Raw genomic sequence first — 22,032 nt, 5'->3', positions numbered from 1 at the left:
ATCTTCTTTAATTGCAGCAGTCATAAATTTGGCTAAAGAAGTAAGACCTTTCTGAAAAGCACCAGCCTTTGACCTCAGCTTGCACCTCCAAAACCTCAGGCTGAATGATGCAACAATTTTTCAGTTATCTACCCCTAGAAACTATGTGGTTGCTCACAGAACGTGAGCTCTTCAGCACCAGAGGGGATTATGGCACAGAAATGTTATCAGTGTGTGTATGGTCCCACCAGAGGGAGAGAAGAAAACAGACCCAGACTCTTCTTCCAGGAGGAAAAACAATAGGCAGAAGCTGAAAAACAAGGAAATTCTACCTAAAAGTAGGGAAAAACTGTTTCATTGTGAGGGTGGTCAGGCATGAAGATGTTTCCAAGAGAGGTTGTGGAGTCTCCATCCTTGAAAATATTCCAAACCCAGGTGGATGTGGTCCTAGTGAAGCTGCTCAGTGAGGGGGGTCTGGAAAGCTCCTGAGGTCCCTCCTGCCCTCAACTGCTCCACGACCCAACACATGGAGGGTGTGGCTGACACAGGGAACACAACACTGGTGTCCATCCAGCCATGGAATCTGAAACCTCAGCCACAGTTATTGCTCCATCCCACTGCCCATGACCCAAAAGTGACCAGAGGAGATGTTGGACCATTTTGTGAGGTGGTAACAGGGAGCACTCTGGCAGTTGGATCAATGGCTTGGTACTCACAGGACAGTTATTGACACCCGACTCTTCCTTCCCTTAGACCTCGTGGATGAAAGGAGTGGAGGGAAGAGCCCTCAATCCACACCCTGCTCCCATGGGAGCCAGTGAAGAATGAAGGGGGAGCTCAGCTTGCACGAGCTCAGCCTGTGTGGAAAATAAACACAGATGGTGATCCAGACTCTTCCCATCCCCAGGTATTTATCCTACACACAGAGGGATAACTGGGGCCCTGAGGCTGGGATAAGCAAGGCTGTTGGAAGTCATGTTGGAAGTAATATCTCAGCAAGGGCCAAAGACCTGAGTTGCTTTGAGCCCACCCCATTTAACTCAGTCTCACAACAAATCAGTTTTTAACTGAACACCCTCTCACCGTCCTCACTCCAACAAACCTCTTTAACCATATCAAGAACTAATTCTGCATAATGACTGCAATATGAAGCTGTAACAAAACCATCCAGGATTTGTCAGGGAAGCCTTAAGGACAACGACAAAGGCACCCACTGAGAAGAGGTTCAGCAGCAGAGTGTCCCAGCAGAGCTGGGCAAACACTCCAACCCATTTCCCTTGGATATTCATTTGAATTTTTAAATGGGTTTCTTTGACTGTTCACATCCCTTTTGTGCTCACTTTCCATGAATAGCAAATGAGCTTTAATAAGGGGGATAATCATGAAAAACACATTTTAAGCTTGAACATTTGCCAAATGAAACCCTCCAATTGCACGGTGGTTAGCAGTATGTATGTCATTTTATGACTTTCCCACTAAATTAAAAATATTCACTGCTGGTCAGTTTTCACATCCACAGCAATGAAACCCAAATAATATCATTACAAACAGAACTGGGCAGCAGAGGTTAAATCATTATTATATACAATTAGATATTCCTGAATTATTTGCTGGTTGACTTAGTTCTTGACAATAATTATGACAAAAGAAAGTATCTTGAAATCTTGCCTTTTTTTCCCTTGTAGATTTTTTTTTTTTTAGAAAAAGAGTAACCTGTTATTTATTCAGCCCTGCCAGGCAACATGATTTGCCAGAGGATAGAGCAGTTATAGGTATAAAATCTTTACTCAAAGGGCTTTTGGTAAAATTTAAAGCCCTAAGATGCACAGGTGCAGCCCAGAAATGCAGTGAGATATATTTTGCTTTAGCTTCAATATACATCACTGAGTTCTCAAGGAAAAACCTTTTATATCCCATTTGTGGAGCAAATCACAACAGCAGAGTCCCCACAAGTCAACCCCATTTAGTTTCTAGTGATAGAAGCCTAAGAGGGAATTAATCAGCTTCTCCCAGAAACTCCTCCTTGTTTCTGTGACTAAAAAAAGTCACCCTGGCAGTTCTGTTTTCTATTTACTGGGGTACATAAATGAATAAAGCTCAGAGCGTGACACTGTGCAGCACTGACCCCAGAGCTGAGCTGGATGTACCACAGGGAGCAATCCCAATTTGGAAGGGGCTGGAAAAGCTCTAGGCACCATTGTCCTTTGAACCTGGAGGCCAAGGCACTTCTGAGCACCAGTGTAAAGGCTCTGACCAAATCAAAGGCATTTTGATGACAAAAAGATTGATATGGTGGCCTTGGCCTTTGGTCCAAATTGTTTTCATAACTTCCAGCAGAACAAATATAAACACGTTTTATGAAAGCAGGAATTCTGGGATCCACCAGCTCCAAATAATATTTGAGGTCTCTCATCACCAAATATAGTGAAAATCCTGGCATAAACTAAGTAAAGTAACAGAAAATTAAGTGAAACAAAAGAGCACATAACTTTGATTTCAGTGCTGTAAACTTTTGAGCTGCATCCACAGAGGAAAAGGGTGGTGGGAAGAAAATCAAATGCATATCACAGTAAATACCAGGTATTGTGATAAATTACTTTTATGCTTCCAATAATTGTAAACATGGGGGAGTTTCATATTCCTGACGTGCTTGAAGAGCTCTGCAAGCCTTGTTTTTATTCTTGTCATAGAACGGCATCAGTTTTTAGTTTATTTTGTGGAGAAAATTGTCGAGTTACGTTACAAGCAACTCCAAGCAGTTTGTTCAGGGAAGCTGAAAGGCGGAATTTTAGCCCGTTAGACACGGGCAGGGAAGCAAAAGGTCCCGTTTCGACCCAAACTCGATTAAATAGCGTCTCCCAGTGGTGGTACCTGGTATTGCAAACGCGAAAAACGAACTGAAATCCAGGGAGAAAATTCCAAAGCCCAGCAACGCGCGAATGCAAAATCCTTTTCTTGTCGCTAAAATAAAAAGAACATTAGCATGTACTCTGTAACGCTATATAAATAATTTTAAGGAATAAATGAGATCATCATCGAAGTGCAACGTAACGGGAAGTCTAATTAATATGGGTGCTGACAAAAATAATTGAAGGGGGGTGACATAATTAATGCCAGTGAACACAGGGCTACAGAAAACAGATATTGTTAAAATAACTTGATATCTTTCTCTTTTATGAGTGCAAGGAACGACACATTAATCCTGAGACCATTTTAGATGTGGGTACTGTTTTTACAACACTTTTACAGAGCCAGCAATCCAGGAGAAGGAATCTCCCAGAGGAAAGACAGCATTTATCCAGTTTAGTGTGAGTTGGAAGGAGATGCTGCTGAATTGCCAATTGCTCCACAATTGCTTTAAGAATGGAAGAACCTACTTCAAAAACCTGCTGTAAGATAATCAAATCTTGCATCCTCTCCCTCTTTCACACCGCAAAGATGTGATTTCTGTTGATTCCATGACTGGGTGGATCCCAGACTAACACTCTGCCTCTTGTTCGTGGCATTTGCCAGAGGAGTTGGGCAGCAGGCTTGGCAAACATGAGCCAAACTCTGGGATTTTCCAATGACCTCAAGGTTCTTTGCCAAAACATGGAGCAACTTCTATCCAAAGGTAACACACTGAAATTCTGAACTGCACCTCCTGACATGGTTTTCCAAGCAGGGATTGCTCCTGAGAGGCTCAAACTTCCCATTCTAGGAAGCACAACTGAACTTTAAAGGCTTCTCTTGCTCATTTAAAATAAAAGCTTCTCTAGCCCTCTCTGGTGTTATCCAAAGAGTGCTGTATGAGGTGAGAAATACTCTATAAAAATAACATTTGTACCGATTTCTTGCTATTCTGCCATGAGTTTTTTTTCTTCACAAAGCTCTTTGTGAAGTAAAACTGCGTGAGGAAGTGGATGTCCCATCATTCTGCAGCCACACTGCACTGCACCTTCATGCTTCAACATTTGAGATCTTCTAACGCTGATACTCAAACATTTTTTAAACTTTTATTTTAAAACTACTAAAACTGCCCTTGTTATCCTGTTAGTTTGGGCTGTTCCTGCACAAACTTCTTGCCCTGTATAAAGCCGGTTACCAGATGAGCACGAAAGTTCATCTCTGATCTCACAGGGGCAAACTCAGTTGTTACATAAAGTGCCAAGAGTTCTCTTTGGCTTCAGTGGCTCCAGCTTTGCCTTTTGCAATCACAGGAACTTGCTCTCCAAAAGAGGAAGGAAGGTGGAAACTGAGAAGGTTAAAAGTGTTCTGGGTAGGATGTCAGAAATACATAAGTAGCTACTTGACAGTACCAGCAAGGCAGGAACTTGGCCCAAAGGTCTTCCATTTTCCTCTGTGAAACAGTGAGCAAATGAGAGCAGTGATCTCAGCTACTTTTCTTTAATTAACCTTCACTTTATTGCAGTCATTGAATGTCACTGAGTAAGCACACTGGTCTGTGTTCCTCACTGTGTCAGCACTCAGCACCCTCTACATTTCAAACTCAATTAAATGTCTTTTCTCCCAAATGTTGTGTTTTTCTTACCCTTTCTCTCACCACGGGTTACTTCATCTTTGTTCCTACTGAACAAGAGCTCCATCATTTGGTCTCCATTTCCCCTTTCCTCTCACATCCTACTTACATAATACATCTAAAATCATCTTGACTACCAAGCCCAAGTCTACACTTTGGTCGTCTCTCACTAAGTTATAACACCTCCTCCTCCTCAGATGTTTGAGAACTTGGCTTCTGCAAATCAGTTCCTTACAGATGGTGCTTCCATTTACTGGCACCAATTGGTTACTTGGAAGTATTAGTCACTGCAGATACACATTTTATAAAACATGTGAAAAATAAGAAGTGGAATAAACAGGAACATACAGTGACATACTGCCTTGGCTCTTTCCCAGTTTTTTTTTTCCTCCTAAGGACAAACACTACACAGCTCACACCATGTATTTATGTTCAAGTGAGGTTATGATGGAGGCACTTGGTGGGAAAGTAGGAATGCTTTTCTAATAGTCAAAATAATCATCCCCAAAATGCCATATTTTCAGCATTGCAGCCTTATTCACAGAGCAGTGACTCAGACCCAGAGACAGTGCATTGGACTCATGACCTTCCACTGCTTTTCTGTTTCATCTTGGACTAGATTTAATCTGTCAGTGCCTTTATTTCCCCCCCGCTGTAAATGTGAGGGACAATATTGGTGCCCATTGTAAAATTAGTTGGCATTTGGGTTGCAGTTCTCACACCCCCTTGCCTCGATCCCCACCTCAACTCCCTGAGTGCTGCAGGTGATCCCACAAAATCAGGACTGAGGAATGGACCTGGGATCTCTCCTGGAAGACGCCAGGAAAACCATGGAGGGTCACACATATGCACTTAAGCAGGTCTAGAGCCTAGGCACAGCAAGGCATCCTCGATTTGTTCTTGTTCTTCCCTGCATCCTTTTCAACCCTCCAGTGCCTCCAATACCTCCACATCACTGTCCTTGGAGTGAGAAACCTAAAAGCAAACAGAAAAACCCCACATGTATCTTCACCACAACCACCCCATCCTCCTGCCACTGCAGCCTAACAGAGTTTAACCGTTTCTTCTCATTTGCCTCCCATGGACACTCCAACTACTTTTCCAGCATTTTCTCCACTGTCCCCCCAAAATCTCTCCATTTTCCCTCACTGGAAGGGTATCGGTCCTCTCTGCTCGCCCACCCACACGAGCTGGGGCTCAGCACCTGCATTGGCCGGGCTTCCCCTCAGCCCTCACCTGGCACCGACCCCTCAGAGCCGCCCCGGTGCCCTCAGCTCGTTCCCCCCTGTCCCTCAGAGCTCTCCCGGTACCCTCAGTCCGCCCCAGACTGGCCTTTGCGGTTCCCTCAGCTCGTGTTCTCCCTGTCCCTCAGCTCAAGATCCAGTTCCCTCAGCTCGTTCCTTCCCTGTCCCTCAGCTCAAGTTCCAGTTCCCTCAGCTCGTTCCTCCGCTGCCCCTCAGAGCTCCCCGGTTCCCTCAGCTCGTCTTCACCCGTCCCGCCTGTCCCTCAGCTCGTTCCCCGCTGCCCCTCAGCGCTCCCCGGTTCCCTCAGCTCGTTCCCCGCAGTCCCTCAGAGCTCCCCGGCTCCCTCAGCCCGCCCCTCGGCGGGGCCGTTCCCCGCGCGGTGACCCCGCGCCCCGCCCCGCGCAGGCGCCCGGGCAGCCGCGGCCTCGGGGGCCGCCGGTCCATGTCGGTCCTTGTCGTTCCCCTGCCGTCCCCGCCGGTCGCTGTTGTTCCCCCCCGGCCCCCTCCCTTCCCCGGCGGTCCCGATGCTCCGCACGGAGAAGGTGCTGCAGCTGCGGGGGCAGCAGGGCCGCGCCGTGCGGGTGGTGCGGGAGCACTACCTGCGGGCGGACGTGCCGTGCCGGACCGCGCTGTGCCGCAGCGCCCTGTGCCGCGCCCGCGGTGAGTGAGGGGCGGCCGCGGGCCGGGGCTGCGCGGGGGGACCGGGAGTGAGGGCGGGCACGGCCGGGAGCGACCGCGGGGGGAGCCGGGGAGGGGGCAGAGCTGGGCACAAAGGGTGAGCCCTGGGCGGGGATAATCCCTGAGCAGGATCGATCCCCGGGCTGAGGTGATTCCAGAGCGGGGTGATCCCTGAGGGAGGGGGCGATCCCAGAGCAGGGGTGATCCCAGAGTGGGGGGTGATTCTTGAGTGGGAGTGATCCCAGAGCTGAGATGATCCCTGAACAGGAGTGATCTCTGAGCAGGGGGTGGGCCCTGGGCAGGGGGTGATCCCTGAGGGAGGGGGCTGATCCCTGAGGGAGGGGGCTGATCCCAGAGCGGGGGTGATCCCCTGGCTGAGGTTCGGACGGTGCTGAACCACCCTGGAAAAACCAAACAGTCCCAAATCGCGGCTGTAGCAAAAGTTTCCCTCCAAAGCAAGATCCTTCGGAAATCAGCGAGGCGTTAAGAGAGAAAGGAATCGTGGAGTTGGTTGTTACAGGGTTTAACTGAGAGCAGTTTACAGGCAGTGATAAAGGGCTGAAGGATTGTTCAATTTTTACACTCCCCGTGTTTTAAAAGATCCTTAAAAAAGGCATTAATTTCTGCAGGGTGGTGGTTTATAGCATGCATTAAATTCTATACATACCTGTTAAGTACAACAATGGGGCCAAGCCATTATCTTGAAGCGACTGTAATTCTGCATCAGCAGTTCTTTCTGTTCAGTAATTAAATGTAATTGCCTGTGTTATATCAGGGCATTTCAGACACGGGAAGGCTGCCAGGCTCTGATGTCTGCATTTGTTGTTGTTTTTACAGACTGTGGTGCTGTTTATGTGCATCATAGATCATCACCTGGGCTTGGGTTGATATTTCAGTCTGGTTTTTTGTTGGTGTTAAACAGCACAATTAAACATTAACATCCAACCTGTTTCAATAGACCGAATTATTTGCTTGCCTAAAAGAAGATGGTTGAGAATTTGAATTCTTTGGAACTGTCACCGACATAGATGTTGTCACTTTTGATTGAGGTGTCTGTTGCAATTGAGGGCAGATATATTACTTGTGTTATTGCAGTATATTACATAGGATGTCAGGCCTAGTGATAGTTACTGCTCCCCAATATATTGCATTTGGTTTTGAATTCCCTAAGGATGAGTTAAAAACACATACCAGAGAAAAAGTCTTACCTCTCCTGCCGTGCCAAACTTCCCCTCTTCTGCACTTCAGTGTAAATTGTGCTGTAGGTGACTGTCAGAATGTGTCCCTTTGTAATTATTCAAGGTAACCCAGAGGTGAGGGGAACGTTTGTTTTCACTCCTGACTTTGCACAGTGTGCTGAGCAAATTTATTTCCTGCACTGTGAGGGACTGCCTGAATTAATCACACCTGCAGGTGCTTTGTAAGGGTGAGCTGTGCCTGCTCAGAAGTTATTCTGTTCTGGATGTATAGGTTAGGCAAGGATAGCTCAGTGTGGGCAGATTACATAAATCTTCCAGTGACACTTCACTTTTAATGCTCTTCTGAATTATTAATAAATATTAGCTTTCTTGTATGCATTCTGCCATCATCCATTATAATCCTTCAGTGAGAGATGAAGCCAAATTAAAATTGTGCTGACTGGATCCACACTTCCAGTGATCACAGCTCACTGACAGATTGTCCTGGGTCAGCTTCTAAAAAAGACATGAAAATAGCATGACTTGTCAAGGTCTGTATACTTTTGTTATATATTATTTGCCTGCGCTCTGGTGAGCTCAGCAATTCAGTGTTTATAAATACCATGAGGATTAAATGGATACCAAGAGAAAATACAGTGGAGATCCCCCCCATCCAAAAGTTTATTGGGTAATCTTTGAAATACCAAAACCAATTAAACTCATTAATTTTAAGGTGCATTTTAAGGTATCATCTGTGATGGGCTGGCTGTGGTATTTTGATGGTTTATTCCTAAGGGAAGGAGTCTCTTTAGAGAAAATTAGCAATGATGGTTAATAGTTTGGGGTCAAGAACATCTCTTAGCAGTAGCATTGCTTTTCTCCACGTGTACCCTTACCTGTGCTCTTTTCTGTAATGATATATCAAAAAAGCCTGCTGTAAATGGGTATTGTTAACAGAGAGAGCTGTGGGAGCAGCATAACAGAACTGCCCATGATTCTACACCCCTTGAAAATTCCATTAAAAGATTTTCTCTGCCAGATGTGTAGTCCCTCTTTCACATGGAAGCAGAGAAAAAAGGACTGTTACCTGCACTCTTTAAGTTACAGGCTTTTCATAATGAAACTGCCTCTTTTTCACTCCTTTGGATAGAATTTACACTAAATTTTGGCATCAGTGGATGCAAAAAGGGTTCTGTCATAAGTTTAGAGACTTGACCACAGAAGTGGACCATGGTAGCCATAATTTTGTTCAGCAGAAGAAGAGAGATGCACATCTTGGAGGACACACAACTCGAATTCCCTATGTCTGAAGCAATGTTAGAAGTGACAGTTTTAGCCTTTAAACTCTGGATTATATTTCAGATGGCAAATTGCTCTCAGATGACGTCACACACTACGTTGTCCCCGACTGCAAAGTTGTGCAGGAGTACCTGGAGATTCTGGAGTTTCCGGAGCTGAAAGGAATTATTTTCATGCAAACGGCTTGTCAGGCTGTGCAGCATCAAAAAGGACGCAGGTACTTATCCCATAAAACCTTAGTTTTTATTTTGATTGAAGTAAAAATAGTCACTTTGTAAAAGGTATCATTTGTTTTTAGGTCTTCCAAGTGTCTGAATATAATTTTAAAGAAGGGGAAGAACTGAGGTCCTTTGGGATCCATGGGCAACAATGCCTGGCATAGTTTTCATTTCATAGGAGCAGTATTAAACCTGTAACATTATTAATTAATCTGATGGTTTGTGACAGGAATTAATGAGACTTTGCAGTAATGAAGTGTCATATGCCACAACTGGATTATGGACAGGTTTGGGTTTGCTCTGTTAAGGACTGAGCACTTGTCTTTGGGGAGCAATTAGTACATTCTGTGGCACTTACCAGCCATTAACCTGTGTATCTCCATGGCATTTTAGAGTAAAATTTGCTCCCAAGGCCTTCCTGTATTTCTGAAGCACAAATGCTTTTGCAGGAATAGCCCTTGTCCCAAAGTGACAAAATAAGCCCCACTTAGGATGTTTTGTGGGGCTCATTGGAAAACAAATGTTTAAATCAGAATGTTTAAACTTAAACATGTTGAAAATTAAATCAAAGCGTTTAAATCAGAGTGTTTAAAATCATATGTTTAAGATCAGAAGCAGTCCCAATGGCAGTTAGAAAAGCTTGCTTGCAGGTGGTGGTTTAGGTTTTGTCATCAGTGGTGTGATTTGATGAATGCATTTCTTTGTGCATGACAGTAATTTGCCTTGAGTTCTTCAGCTGTATTTTCACCTGGAGTTAGAACAGCCTTATCAAAAGAAAGCACAAAAGTGTATTTCTGTCTTTTGTATTCCAGACAGTACAACAAGTTACGAAATCTGTTGAAGGATCCCCGTCACGACTGTACAGTGTTTGCCAATGAATTCCACCAGCACTGCTATTTGCCAAGAGAGAAGGGAGAATCCGTGGAGAAATGGCAGACCAGGTCTGGTTTAACCTCTGTAGTGCCACACTGGGCAGGATCATGGCTTTGTATTTAGGAAAATGAGCATTGGGCACTGAGAGTTCATGCCCTTGCTCTGCTTGGCTTTGGAGCAGTTCACAGTCACTGAAAGCCTAGATCGTGCCTTAATGATTAAGAGAGTGTCAACATTGTTTTCTTAGGAAAATAGACAACATACACTGAATTAAATGCAATAATGCTAAAAAAAAAGCTGGATCATTTTAAAGTTACACCCCAGCACTGGAGTCTTGGCAGCTCCCCTTGCTTTTTGCAAACTTCCACTCAATGGAACAATATGTTGTGTTGCAGCCAGGGCACAAGTGGATGTACTGGGGAGGAAACATCCTATTTTCCTCTCTTCTCCTGGGGCTTATAAACACATAAACATTTTTGCAGGTAAAAGGTTTGTGTAGCTTGTGTGTAGCTCTCAAAAGTCTGTGCGTTAAACCAAGATCTCGTTTATACAAAGCCAGCAAAAGCCTTGCGAGTAGCAAATGAGCTATGCCAGAAAAGTTATTTCAAACTTTGCTTTTCTAGGAATATTTACAATGCAGCAGCCTGGTATTACAACCACTGCTTGGGGCAGATGCCAGTTGTTATGGTAACAGAAGATGAAGATGCCATCAGGCAGTTTGGGAACGAAACAGAGGGAGTGTTTGTGATTTCCTTCAAGGTAACATGCCAGGAAAATAAAAGGTTTCCTTTATGTTGCATCAAGTACATCAAAGTATATTGCAGATCATTCCAGAGTTTACACTGGAGGAAACTGTGATGGTAACTCATGTCTTCATTTCTCAAAGAAAGCAAAGATGTCACTTATGGGAACGTCAGAAAAAATGATGGCAGGGAGCAAACCAGAGAACTGAAGAGAAAAACAGCAGCTCTGAAAATAGAGGTCATCTTTCTTAGGAGCCCTTTTCAATGTTTTCTTTGTTTTTAAAGAATTTGGTGTTGATGAGCAGTGATCAGTTCCCTCAGTGCCAACAGTCCATAAACAGCTGTACCCTGAATATCCATCAGCAGCCCCGCCAGTTCACTTCATCCCACACTGCTGAGGATACAGGGATGACTGAGAAGATAATTCTTCATTTTGGTGTTGATCTCTGAAGCTGTTTGATTCAGTGGGATGTGGGGATGGGATGTTTGTGTTTAGCTGGGAAAGGATGTTGAGTAAAGACAGGAGCAAACCAATTTACCTTGATTGTATTTATCCTTGATTTAGCCTGAATCCAGAATAAATCTGAGGTGTTTCTTGTCCATTATGGGTTTTCCAAACGCATTATTAAAGGAACAGAGACCTCTAAATACCTTCCTGTCTGTCTATATTTGTGCATCCAGAATTACCTGGATAACTTCTGGCCTGACTTAAAGGCTGCCCATGAACTCTTTGACTCCATAACTCAAGCTCGGCGTGAACGGGAGAGTGAAAGCCAAGAGAACCACGGAAAAGAATATCCTGAGCACTTACCTCTGGAAATATTGGAGGCTGGGATCAAATCTGGAAGGTACCTGCAGGTAATCTGTTATATAGAGAACATACACAAAACAATGCAGTCTTGTGCTTGGTCCCTTCAGCCTGAATAAGACTGATTAGAGAAAGAAATATTGCTGTGGAAGGGATTAGGATTCTCAGAATATTTCTTGTGGATTTTTTTTGTCTTGGACAAGTTAAAATGAGAACTGGCTACTGAGGATTTTAAATTTGCTGTGGATTTTTCTTCAGGTTGTTATGTGATGTAGCTGTAAGCTGAGAAACCAGGTGTGATTTGAATCAGCTGGATCTTATTTTTAAATACAAATAATACTGCACAAGGGCAGCAGTTCTTCATTTGTACAGAGTGAAATTAATGTATGGTTTTACAGCTGTTCAGGGCCTTAATATGGATTGTTGGTGGACAAGGGTCTTTCTCTTAAAAATAATTTAAAGAAGTAGAGGCAGTAATTTGTTCCTTTCTTGGCAATTTCAGCAACAAGGCAGGAATAAAATACGAACAGAGAGACTGAGGTTTTTCTTTCTTGTTGGAATAATACCAGATTCCATGTTAAAGCAGGCAGCAAAAGTAATCTTACACTGCCTGTGGTTGGAATGAAATGACCTTTACCATCTTAGAGATAAATTGAGCATTTAGAAGAATTTACCATTCTTTTCCAGAAGTATTTAAAATCCTGCATCATGCATCCTCCCCCTACAGAGAGAACAGTTGTGTTCAGAATAACCCACGTATCAAAAAAAGCCTTCTGCTTTATGTAAAGATAATTGTAAACCCCAAAATGTTGTCCTTTAAATTGGCTCTTTAGAGGTGTGACTCTTTCATTCTCTTGATGGGTTTGTTGTTTTCTTTCAGGGCACCCTGAATGTCAACAAGCACCGAGCACAAGTGGAAGCTTTTGTTCGACTTCAGGGATGTGGCAGCAAAGACACAGGTGGGAAAACACTGGGAACATTTACTCGGGGCCTTTCTGACACTGTGCTTTTCCCAGGAAGCCATGGAACCATGTGGATGTAGCTGTTATTAAACAAGATGGAAGCTGAGATACTGCAATGCTTGGGTGGTTTTCATGAGCTGGAAAGGAGGCCTTGTGAGCAAACACAAGAGTCTTTATGGCCTTCCTTTCTTAGCACCTTTGGCCACGTTTTTGTCCTACTCAGGGGTTTCTCTAGACCCCCCTAAAGTTAAATACTAATGCCAGTTGTTATCCCTGTGCTTTGCTCTGACTTCAGGTGACCACTCATTTGACTGCAATAAATAACAGGAAAAATGCCCTTTGGATCAAACTGATCCAGTATTGTCTTATTGTTACTGGTAAACACTGTTGAAGGCACAGCCCATTTTCCTTACACAGATTCACTGTCCCAGCTCTCAGTAACAACTCTGAAAGGTTCCTGTGACAGACCCTGCAGTCAAACCACTGTTCAATACACTAATTATTTTTTAAAAGCTTGTTTTGTTCTGAACCCTGCCCAGAATCCTGTGGCAGTGGCTTCCACAATTTGACAGTGTTGTGTGTTTTTAAAGCTGCTGCCTAAGAACAATGAGCTCATCCCAGTCTCTGCTGCTTTTTCACCAAGAGTTCACTTACAGAATTGCTTAATATCTCCTTAAAAAAAAAAATAGTGGAAAAGGTTTTAATTTCCTTGCAATATTAATTACTTGCCAGTAGTCCTTTTTTGGAAGAAATCGTACTGCAAATGTCATTTTCTGTTATTTCAGCAGAATGCTGATTTGAAATTTTTTGGAGGATTGTAGCTCTAGTTCTTTTTATTTTAAATACAGAGCTTCAAAGTGACATCCTTATTTATGGGACCAAGGCTCGGAATCGTGCAATCCATGGGGATGTGGTGGTTGTGGAGCTGCTCCCTGTGCAGGAGTGGAAGGGAAGGACTGCTGCCCTCTGTGAAAATGAGACAGAAGATAAAGCCCCTGCAGACACCACAGGGGACCCCATGCCCACAGGTAAGGACACAGCATCCTTTTCATGCCTTGCTGATGAATAATGAAACAACCCAATGTTTAGGTGAAAAAGTATCCCAGTATGACCTGCCTGTGTGCCATGGGAGCTTGGAGTCTTACTTGAAATTATTGCTTTGCAGCTACGAGTTTGTTGAGGTCAGAGTTAAAAGTTTTAAGAGGTTAATTCTCTTTCTGCAAGGAAAAGATGTTTGGTTTTGCTGTATCCTATTAAAAATTCTCCATATTTTTTGCTAGAATTGGCCACCTTCCAGCAGCAGTGGGAATCTCTGAATAATTTATGGACTGGATCAGTTGAAATCTATACAATGAGATAGTCTCCACATAAATAAAGGCTGGTTAAAATCTGGCTGTGCCAACAATAATTTGTAACACACTGGTATTGTGTGCACAGCATATGCTGTTGGCAATTGTGGCACACATTTGGGGACACATTAGTTCATATTATGTGACAAAGCAGTGACTCTTCTCTACCTCCCACATATTTCCTTTATGTTCCTGTTTAACTCTTGGATAAGTCCAACGTTCCTTATTTACAGGTAAAGTTGTTGGAATCACTCAGAAGAACTGGAGGGACTATGTGGTCACTTTTCCCTCTAAAGAAGAGAGTCAGTCCCAGGGCAGGAATGCTCAGAAAGTCCTTGTGACACCCTGGGATTACCGAATTCCCAAAATCCGGATCAGTACCCAGCAAGCTGAAGCATTACAGGTAATGGGACAGAGGTGCTTCTCTAGCCTGTGTTCCTACAAAATTGTGTGGGCCTTTTATGCTCTAATGGTGTTTCTCTTGGCAAAAACATGGGTAAAACTATGAAAGTGAAGTCAGAGTGGTTCCATTTCTGCCTTGAAGGAATGTGTTCAATCCCTGTCAAAACTGCTCCAACTTCAGGTAATAAAGCTTGTTTGAGTTCTGAATTTGGGCCACAGGACAGGTGGACTTATATACTACTTGTTTTGGGTTTTTTCATATAAATTAAAGATCATTTTAAAGGTATGAGTTGTAACAGCCCTCGTGGCTTTATTGGCTCCACGACTATACCTAACTTTGGTGAAAGTAGTAAGGAGAGCTTTTCACCCAGTTAACAAAGAATTAAGATGATTAGCCTGCCATGGCTGTGGATAGAAGGATCATGGGTTTGTTCATTCCTAGCTGCTTTTTTTGGTGGGCTGTGGACTCCCCATCCCTGCAAGTGTGCAAGGCCAGGTTGGATGGGGACTGGAGCAACCTGGGCTAGTGGAAGGTGTCCATGGCAGGGGGTTGGAACAAGGTGACCTTTAAGGTCCCTTCCAACCCAACCCATTCCAGGATTCTCTGATTTATTTGTGACATTAAGTACTTCTTCACAGCCAAGAACTAAATTCCAGCTGTGTCTTTCGTGGTGTAACAATATTTATGTACATCTTGGGCTTGCTTTTTCCAGACACTTCAAGGTAGAGATTCTCCCTATAATGACCCAGGCAGGCCTTTGGCTGGGACAGAAATGTAATTCTCAGTATTTGTATCTTTGTCACTGAGGGTTTGTTTTTCCTTTCCATGAAGTTCCTGGAGTTTCCAGTGCCTTAGGAAGCTCTGTGAGCCCTGTTGCAGGGTTGCTGTCCATGGCCTGCTCTCACCCAGGTGTCTCCCTGCAGGATTACAGGGTTGTCGTGCGAATCGATTCCTGGGAGTCAACTTCCCTGTATCCAAACGGGCACTTTGTGAGAGTCCTGGGAAGAATTGGAGATCTTGAGGGGGAAATTGCAGCTATTCTGGTGGAGAACAGCATCTGTGCTGCCCCTTTCTCAGAAATCCAGGTGTGTCTGTGGGATCAAACACATTCTTTTCTGTTCATTTCTTGTTTCTCAAAGAGAGGGACCCTCTTACAGCTGAATGTCTTCATTGCCAACAGGTGTTTGAAAGCTGAAAACTAGTGATAGTTTATTTTTCTGGAATCTTTTGGATCAGTGGTTCTATAAATAACACAGATTTTCAAGCCAAGAGTGATTTTAAGATAATCTGTTCTTTATGAGGAGAAGATTACAAACTCTTAATTTGAGATAAACTTATGAGATATGGTACTGGTCCTAAAGGAGTGGTCCTACTGAAATCTTTGTCTTAAATCCTTTTGTCTTCAACCCAGGTTTCATAAAGAACTATTTTGATTATGCCTACAATTAACTGAAAGAAAAAGAATGTAAAAAGCCAGTATGCAGTGGTGATGTTTGCCAGAGCTGCAGTATCACAGTGCTATCAGTTGTCACTGTGGTCCTGCAGTGCCACAGTAATGTCAATTGTTACTGATGCACATGGAATTCTTTTCAGTTCTGTTTCATATTTTCCATAAAGTAAAAGGAATGGACTGACTCGGAAAACGCAAGGCAAGAAGAACTTGAAAACCCAGTTAAATCTGATTTGCTGCCTTTTTTTTTGGTAGAAAACACGTAAATCTGTGTTCACCAAGGACGTTTTTGTGTGCAGATGAGTGAAATGCCCGCGAGTTCTTCGAAGAATCTGTGGAAGGTGAGCCCAGAGGAGGCAAAGAAGCGCCTTGACCTGCGAGACACCCACCTGATCTTCAGCATCGACCCCAAGGGCTGCGAGGACGTGGACGACGCGCTGTCCGTGCGGGCTCTGCCCGGCGGCCGCCTGGAGCTGGGCGTGCACATCGCCGACGTGACCCACTTCGTGCCTCCCAACTCCTACACCGACGTGGAGGCCAGAGCCAGGTAGAGGGTTCCCTGCGAGTCAGGAAACGGGCGGAGCTCGGGAGCTGGTGACGCTGCCTCGGGGAAACTTGGGAAGGAAAGAAGGGAATAAATTCTCTTTCCTCTGTAGCATGGAAGCAACTGATTGAAGCTAATATATAACTAATGGCATTCTGCTTTTATTGGGATAAACTTTCCACAAAGCTATGGTTTATCTTTCCCTAACCACTACTCTGCTCTATATTCTGCTTTAACATTTGTGACATGAAGTATTTTTGCAATCCACTTGTTTGCATTCCAAGGGGGCTGAATCTCCACACAGAGCACAGAACACCCACAAAATGGAATTAAGTCTTACATGAATTTAATGCCAGAGGTATTTGTCAGGCTTATGTTTTAACACTCAGTCTGGTGTTTTAATGTGCCCGTATTTCATTCTCTTTTTTGAACTGTTTTGAATTTAAACTGCTGAATCACCTCTTGACTGTATTCTTTATAGATGCAAAGAAGTGTAAACCATGTAGGCAGCAGAGATGTTTGGTGGAGCCATTAAATCACCTCTTCTTCACTGAGCATATTTTGTCCAGCCCCAGTTCTGGCCTTAATGGAGTTGAAACACCAGGGCAGGCAAACTCAGGGTTGTACTGTACAAACACTTATTGAAACCACTTGACTTTGGCCTTGCACCTGTGTGTGCTCTGTAGGAATAACTTCTTAAAACCAGGCTGTGTGTCCTGTTGAGCTGCAGCAATCTCACCCCCCACACTGCTGGAAGCTGCACACCCAGGAATCCTGGGGCCAAGGGCAGTGACTGTGTTTTGTTCCCCAGGGCCACCACGTGTTACTTGGCTGACCGGCGCTATGACATGCTGCCCTCTGTGCTCAGTGCTGACCTGTGCTCCCTCCTCAGCGGGGTCGACAGGTAAGGCTTTGGAATCCTGCTGAGGAAGGAGATTTTCACCAGTAATTCAGTTATTATTTAATTATTATTACCATTCTCTGTGGTTGGATGTTTTTGCACTGTTACTAAATCCTCAAGTGCAAGAACGGCGTACATTAAAAAATACCTTTCAGTTCTACCAGAGGCAGTTGAAAGTATTATCCTTTGGAATACTTTACTCTGTGTGTGCTGAAGCATTTTGTTTGAGCAAAATCCAGCTGAACACAGATGTAATCCAAGATTCAAACCATAACATGAAATCACAGAGAAGATTGAGGTTGCCTTTTTATTTTAAACATGAAAAATGCATTCCTGAAATCATTTGTTGTTGACACATTTCCCCACTAGAGAGCTCTTGTAATATTTATCTTACATCATTATCGAGTATTTTCTTGGATGAAAGTAACTGCTGACAGAAGAATTGTGAAGCAAAAGCAAGGTTTCCTACCTGTGTTATCCCTGTTTCCAGAGAGCACCAGGAATGATTTGTCATGTAAACTTTTTTTTCTGTGTGACTTAACACTAGATGTTGAATGTCCAACTCGAATTCCATGACCAGTTTTATGGAGTGTTACCCAGTGTTGCTGCCAAGAAGTGCATCCATGTGAATGGTCACATTTTTCACTATTGTCCTGTTCCTCAAACAGGCCATTATCCCATTTTGTTTCAATTTCCAGGGTCAGTTGGTGGCTGGCATGAGGATGGATGTGCAGAGATATTCATTGTGGATGCATCTGATTAATAAAGTAAAACTGAATAAAAATAACTATTGCAGTGCAACTGCTTTAAAATAGATGTGACCTTATATCTTAGGGGTTCTCTGCCTTGGCAGCTGGGTTGAAAACACTGCTGATGGAGCTGGTCCTCTTTTATTAATACTTGTGATTTATTAATGATTGTGATCCACGAGACTGAAAGGCAAGTGCATTAATTAGTGGTGTTGCTGAGCACTGGCTTCATGAAGGTGCTTCCAGTAAACCAACAGCACAGAATTAAATTTGGACATTTCTAATAGTTGCCTGTGGTTGAAATGAGAGTTGAAGTGGAGCAGAGCCTTGCAGAGCTGTGGTGTTGTGTTCAAGGTACGCTGTGAGTGTCCTGTGGGAGCTGGAGGAGGAATCCTACGAAGTGCTGCGGGTGCAGTACACCCGGACCATCATCCGCTCCTCCTACAAGCTGGAGTACGAGGCAGCCCAGGGATTGCTGGATGGAGACCCCGGTGTCCCGGGGGACATCCCAGAACTGAAGCACTTGGATGAAGGGACGAGGCAGAAGAAGTTGTCTGAGCTGGTGTGGGCGATATCCAAACTCACGGATATAGCTCGGCACGTGAGAGCCAAGCGGGACAGGAGCGGGGCGCTGGAGCTGGAAGGGATCGAGGTCCGAGTGCAGCTGGATGAGAAACGGAACATCCACGACCTCATCCCCCGGCAGCCGCTGGAGGTGCACGAGACTGTGGCAGAGTGTATGATCCTGGCCAACCACTGGGTGGCAAAAAGGATTTGGGAAGATTTCCCCCACCAAGCTTTGCTGCGTCAACACCCTCCCCCCCGGCAGGAATTCTTCACGGAGCTCCGGGAATGTGCCAGTGCCAAAGGCTTCTCCATAGACACACGGTAGCTTTGACTCATTAAGTTCTTTAAGTTGAGTTAAGCAATTAACTGTTTGGCCATGTTATCATCACAAACCATTCCAGCTCTGAGTATCAGTGTTCACATACACTGCAGAGCAATTCCTAAAAAGATTTTTAATAACCTTTCTGATGATTTCTGACCAGGAGAAACTGCTCTGCTGCAAATGGCAGTGCCTGAATCATTACAGACATATCCAAAATAGGATTTATTTTGGGTGGGTAAGCACTGCAAGAGCCTTGTGTGCACCATGTCCTGTGTAAGGGAGTACTGGGTTAAATCAGGTGAACTCTGTGCAATGCAGTCATTTTAAATGACTCAGAATAATTCAGAATTACTTAGTCAAGGTAATGAGAAGGCCATGAGCTTTATCCATCACATGGGGCGAATCACATCTGGACACCACAGAGAGTGAAGGGCATCAGTAGAGCCTCTGTGACTCGGGTGTTACCTTGTCCCATTTGTGCTGGACAGAAAGGTTTTGGACCAGCTCACTCTTTCGTGGTGCACAGGAGGGGGTTTTGCTCCAGTCCCTGGTTCTCCAGGTTGCAGCAGACAGGCCTGTTGGTTAAAACTCTTTTTCTCCTAAACATTTTCCTTGAGCAGAGCTGTTGTTAAAGTGAGGTGAAAGTTTCAATATCATCCCACTTTCCATTTCTGTGTTAATAACTGTTAATGTCTCGGTGTTTTTATATGCTGCTGTTAACTCTAAGCCCTGATGACCAGGGACAGTGTCATTTCCTTCAGCACTCACAGATTTTTCCAGGTCTAACAAAGCACTGGCCGAGTCTCTGGACAAAGCCAACGACCCCTCAGACCCCCTTGTGAACAAGCTGCTGCGCTCCATGGCCACCCACGCCATGTCCAACGCCCTCTACTTCTCCACTGGCTCCTGTCCCGAGGACGAGTTTCACCATTACGGTATCTGGTCGTTTCTATGCTGTTCCCGTTGTTTCTGGGCTGTGGGGAGGCAGAGGATGGCTGGGATTGCTCATCTCTGCTCCCTTTTCCCTGGCAGGACTGGCCCTGGAGAAGTACACCCACTTCACCTCCCCCATCAGGAGGTACGCGGACATCGTCGTCCACAGGCTCCTGATGGCAGCGACTCTGAGGGGAACTGCAGGGGATGGCAAGGACCATGTCATCAGCAACAAGGATCTGGAGGAGCTGTGCAGACACATCAATAACAGGAACAGGGTAAGGTGGTCCCTGGGGAGTCTCCATGTCTGTGCCGCCCTAGGGAATGGGATCCCGGTGCTGACTGTGGCTTTGGGGCACTGTGAGGACACAGGATCCCTTTGGTTTTATTTGGAATGCTTTGGGGCTTTTTTAAATATCAGTTTTCTTCTGAGAGTGGTAGTAACAGTGACTTCATACTTCACTGTACCACGTGTAGGATTTCCTCTTAGATGGAATTTTTCTAGGGGACAGGCAGGGGAGTAAGGAATGGGAAAAAGCAGCTGTGGAAATCGAAACCAAACACGCTTGTTGAAATATTTATGTAGGTTTTTTGTCCTCTCTTTCTGCGGGGGGTGTTCCCAGGCAGCCCAGCGAGCTCAGAAGCAGTCCACGGAGCTGTTCCAGTGCATGTACTTCAGGGACAGGAGCCCTGAGACAGACGAGCGCTGCGTGGCCGACGGGGTCATTTACTCCATCCGCACCAACGGCGTCCTCGTCTTCGTGCCCAGGTCGGTCCCGTGGGGCTCGGGGGGAGCTGAACAACGACACCTCCGTGTTACCAGAGGAGCTCTGGTCCTTGGGACCAGGAGTGTTTCCACACCAGCTCAGCCCCTGATTTATGCCAGCAGGAAGCACCTCTTTACATGAAACTAACATTACACTTTAATTTCTGAGCTTTTAAATCTGTATTTTAAAGTTTCTAAGATGTGTTGTGCGTTCCAGAGGGTTGGCTGCATGGCTGAAGAGCCAGAACCTCCCCAACCAGGAAAAGCTTCCTTAGAGAGAACCCAGGGCAAACATGCTGCTGGTTTCAAGTATCTTTATTTTTAATGGAGAGCTGTGTCCTCACTGTGCTGTCTGGAAAAACCTGTAAAGCTGCTCTTCAACCCTCACTGAGCCATTCCAGGCTCCACCCAACCCTCAGATAATGGATCACTATTTCACTTTTGCTTCACTGCCCTCAAAACACTTCAGTCACTGTCTCAGCACTGTTTTCCTGTACTTCCTGGGTTTCTTTGGCAGCACCCTCAGAGTTCCTGCAGGATTCCCAGGCTGCTGTGCCTGCCCTTCGTGTTGCTCTTCTATAACCCCAGCCAGTTCTTTCAGAACTAAGAGAACTGATGAGGGTGAAAACAGAACAGGTTCTGTGTGCTCCCTGCTGTGCAGGTATGGAATCAAAGGTGCTGCATACATGAGGAACAAGGAGGGCTTGGTCATCTCGTGCGGAGGGGCCGGGAGCTGTGAGTGGAAGCCCGGATCGCTCCATCGCTCCCAGGGCAAAATCACCTCCACTCCAACCACCGGGGACTCGGTGACACTGAGCCTGTTCGATCACATCACAGTGAGTCTTTCAGCTGGGGGCAGGAAAGGGAAGTGGCACTATCAGAGGTTAATAAAATAATTGCTTTGCAGGTGGGAATCCTGGTGCAGAGTTCCCGCTGCCACGCCGACACCATCAGGCTGGAAATCCTCCGGAATGCCCCTCACCCCAGCGCAGCCAGCGAGCCTGCCCACAGCAGTGCCCAGCTGGCGAGGGCGGACGTGGTGAAGGCGGTCAGTCAGGGGGCAGAGGAAGCCCAGCGTGCCCAGGAGAAAGGCAGGGGGGAAGTGCTGGAGGAGGAATACCGGGAATTCTGCCAGACCAAGGGGCCCAGCCTGTACCAGCTGCTGGAGGAGATCCGGGAGCTGGCACTGCTGGACGTGTCAATGGACGTGAGACCTGAGCTGTGACCCAGCAGCAGCTGCTCCTGCTCACGAGTGCTTGGGGGATGTTGTACAAAGCAGTTTATTTAAATACTCAAGAGTCCTTTTAATAAGAAGCTAAATGTCTATTTTAATAAGAATTATTTTTATCTGATTGTGAACATGTATTGAGTTACCAAAAGATTTTATATGTGATAAAACTCATCTTTCAGACTAAAGGCAGTGTGCTGAATTCTTTTAAATATCATTCAAAAAATCCTTTCCTCACGTTGTCCATAAATCATTAAAACCTAAATACTTCCTCATTCCACTCTAGTTCCATGAGTTGAACTCATTTCTACAAGGATAT

At 45.0% G+C, this 22,032-nt stretch overlaps 2 protein-coding genes across 16 annotated transcripts in view; one reads left to right on the top strand and one right to left on the bottom strand.

The window, feature by feature from the left end:
• The window catches only part of MEGF11 (multiple EGF like domains 11), a 272,662-nt gene extending 266,597 nt beyond the window's left edge, over positions 1-6,065 (bottom strand). For 10 of the 15 annotated variants that reach the window (XR_005566394.1, XR_005566395.1, XR_005566396.1 and 7 more), the window contains exons 1-3: positions 5,241-6,065; positions 2,851-2,940; positions 696-836 (exon numbers count right to left, since the gene is read on the bottom strand). The gene's annotated coding sequence lies outside the window, so the exon portion shown is untranslated. Of the gene's footprint in view, positions 1-695; positions 837-2,850; positions 2,941-4,510 lie in introns of all 15 variants that reach the window. The other 5 variants (XM_039389134.1, XM_039389136.1, XM_039389137.1 and 2 more) reach the window with 5 other exon arrangements.
• Positions 6,066-6,165: 100 nt separating this feature from the next.
• On the top strand, positions 6,166-21,901 carry DIS3L (DIS3 like exosome 3'-5' exoribonuclease). The gene is made up of 17 exons (XM_027714759.2): positions 6,166-6,402; positions 8,961-9,114; positions 9,928-10,056; positions 10,612-10,747; positions 11,413-11,589; positions 12,420-12,498; positions 13,350-13,529; positions 14,084-14,253; positions 15,177-15,338; positions 16,003-16,250; positions 17,059-17,151; positions 18,252-18,785; positions 19,567-19,721; positions 19,819-19,997; positions 20,343-20,488; positions 21,147-21,321; positions 21,393-21,901. Exons 1-17 carry the CDS (start codon positions 6,267-6,269, stop codon positions 21,708-21,710), a joined length of 3,171 nt encoding a protein of 1,056 aa, XP_027570560.2. The 5' UTR covers positions 6,166-6,266; the 3' UTR covers positions 21,711-21,901.
• The last annotated feature ends 131 nt before the right edge of the window (positions 21,902-22,032 follow it).

The sequence above is a fragment of the Pipra filicauda genome, unplaced genomic scaffold (genome assembly GCF_003945595.2).
Source record: "Pipra filicauda isolate LSUMZ 115617 unplaced genomic scaffold, ASM394559v2 scaffold70_size2993248_pilon, whole genome shotgun sequence".
Taxonomy (NCBI): domain Eukaryota; kingdom Metazoa; phylum Chordata; class Aves; order Passeriformes; family Pipridae; genus Pipra; species Pipra filicauda.
This window is presented reverse-complemented; position numbering and strand designations above follow the sequence as displayed.

What these genes read in the sequence shown, in the direction of transcription:
- DIS3L (XM_027714759.2), top strand. Translation starts at nt 6,267, where the DNA reads ATGCTCCGCACGGAGAAGGTGCTGCAGCTGCGGGGGCAGCAGGGCCGC. An exon ending in AGGGGACCCCATGCCCACAG is followed by an intron (nt 13,530 to 14,083) that starts GTAAGGACACAG and finishes CCTTATTTACAG; the next exon opens with GTAAAGTTGTTGGAATCACT. An exon ending in GGCTTCTCCATAGACACACG is followed by an intron (nt 18,786 to 19,566) that starts GTAGCTTTGACT and finishes AGATTTTTCCAG; the next exon opens with GTCTAACAAAGCACTGGCCG.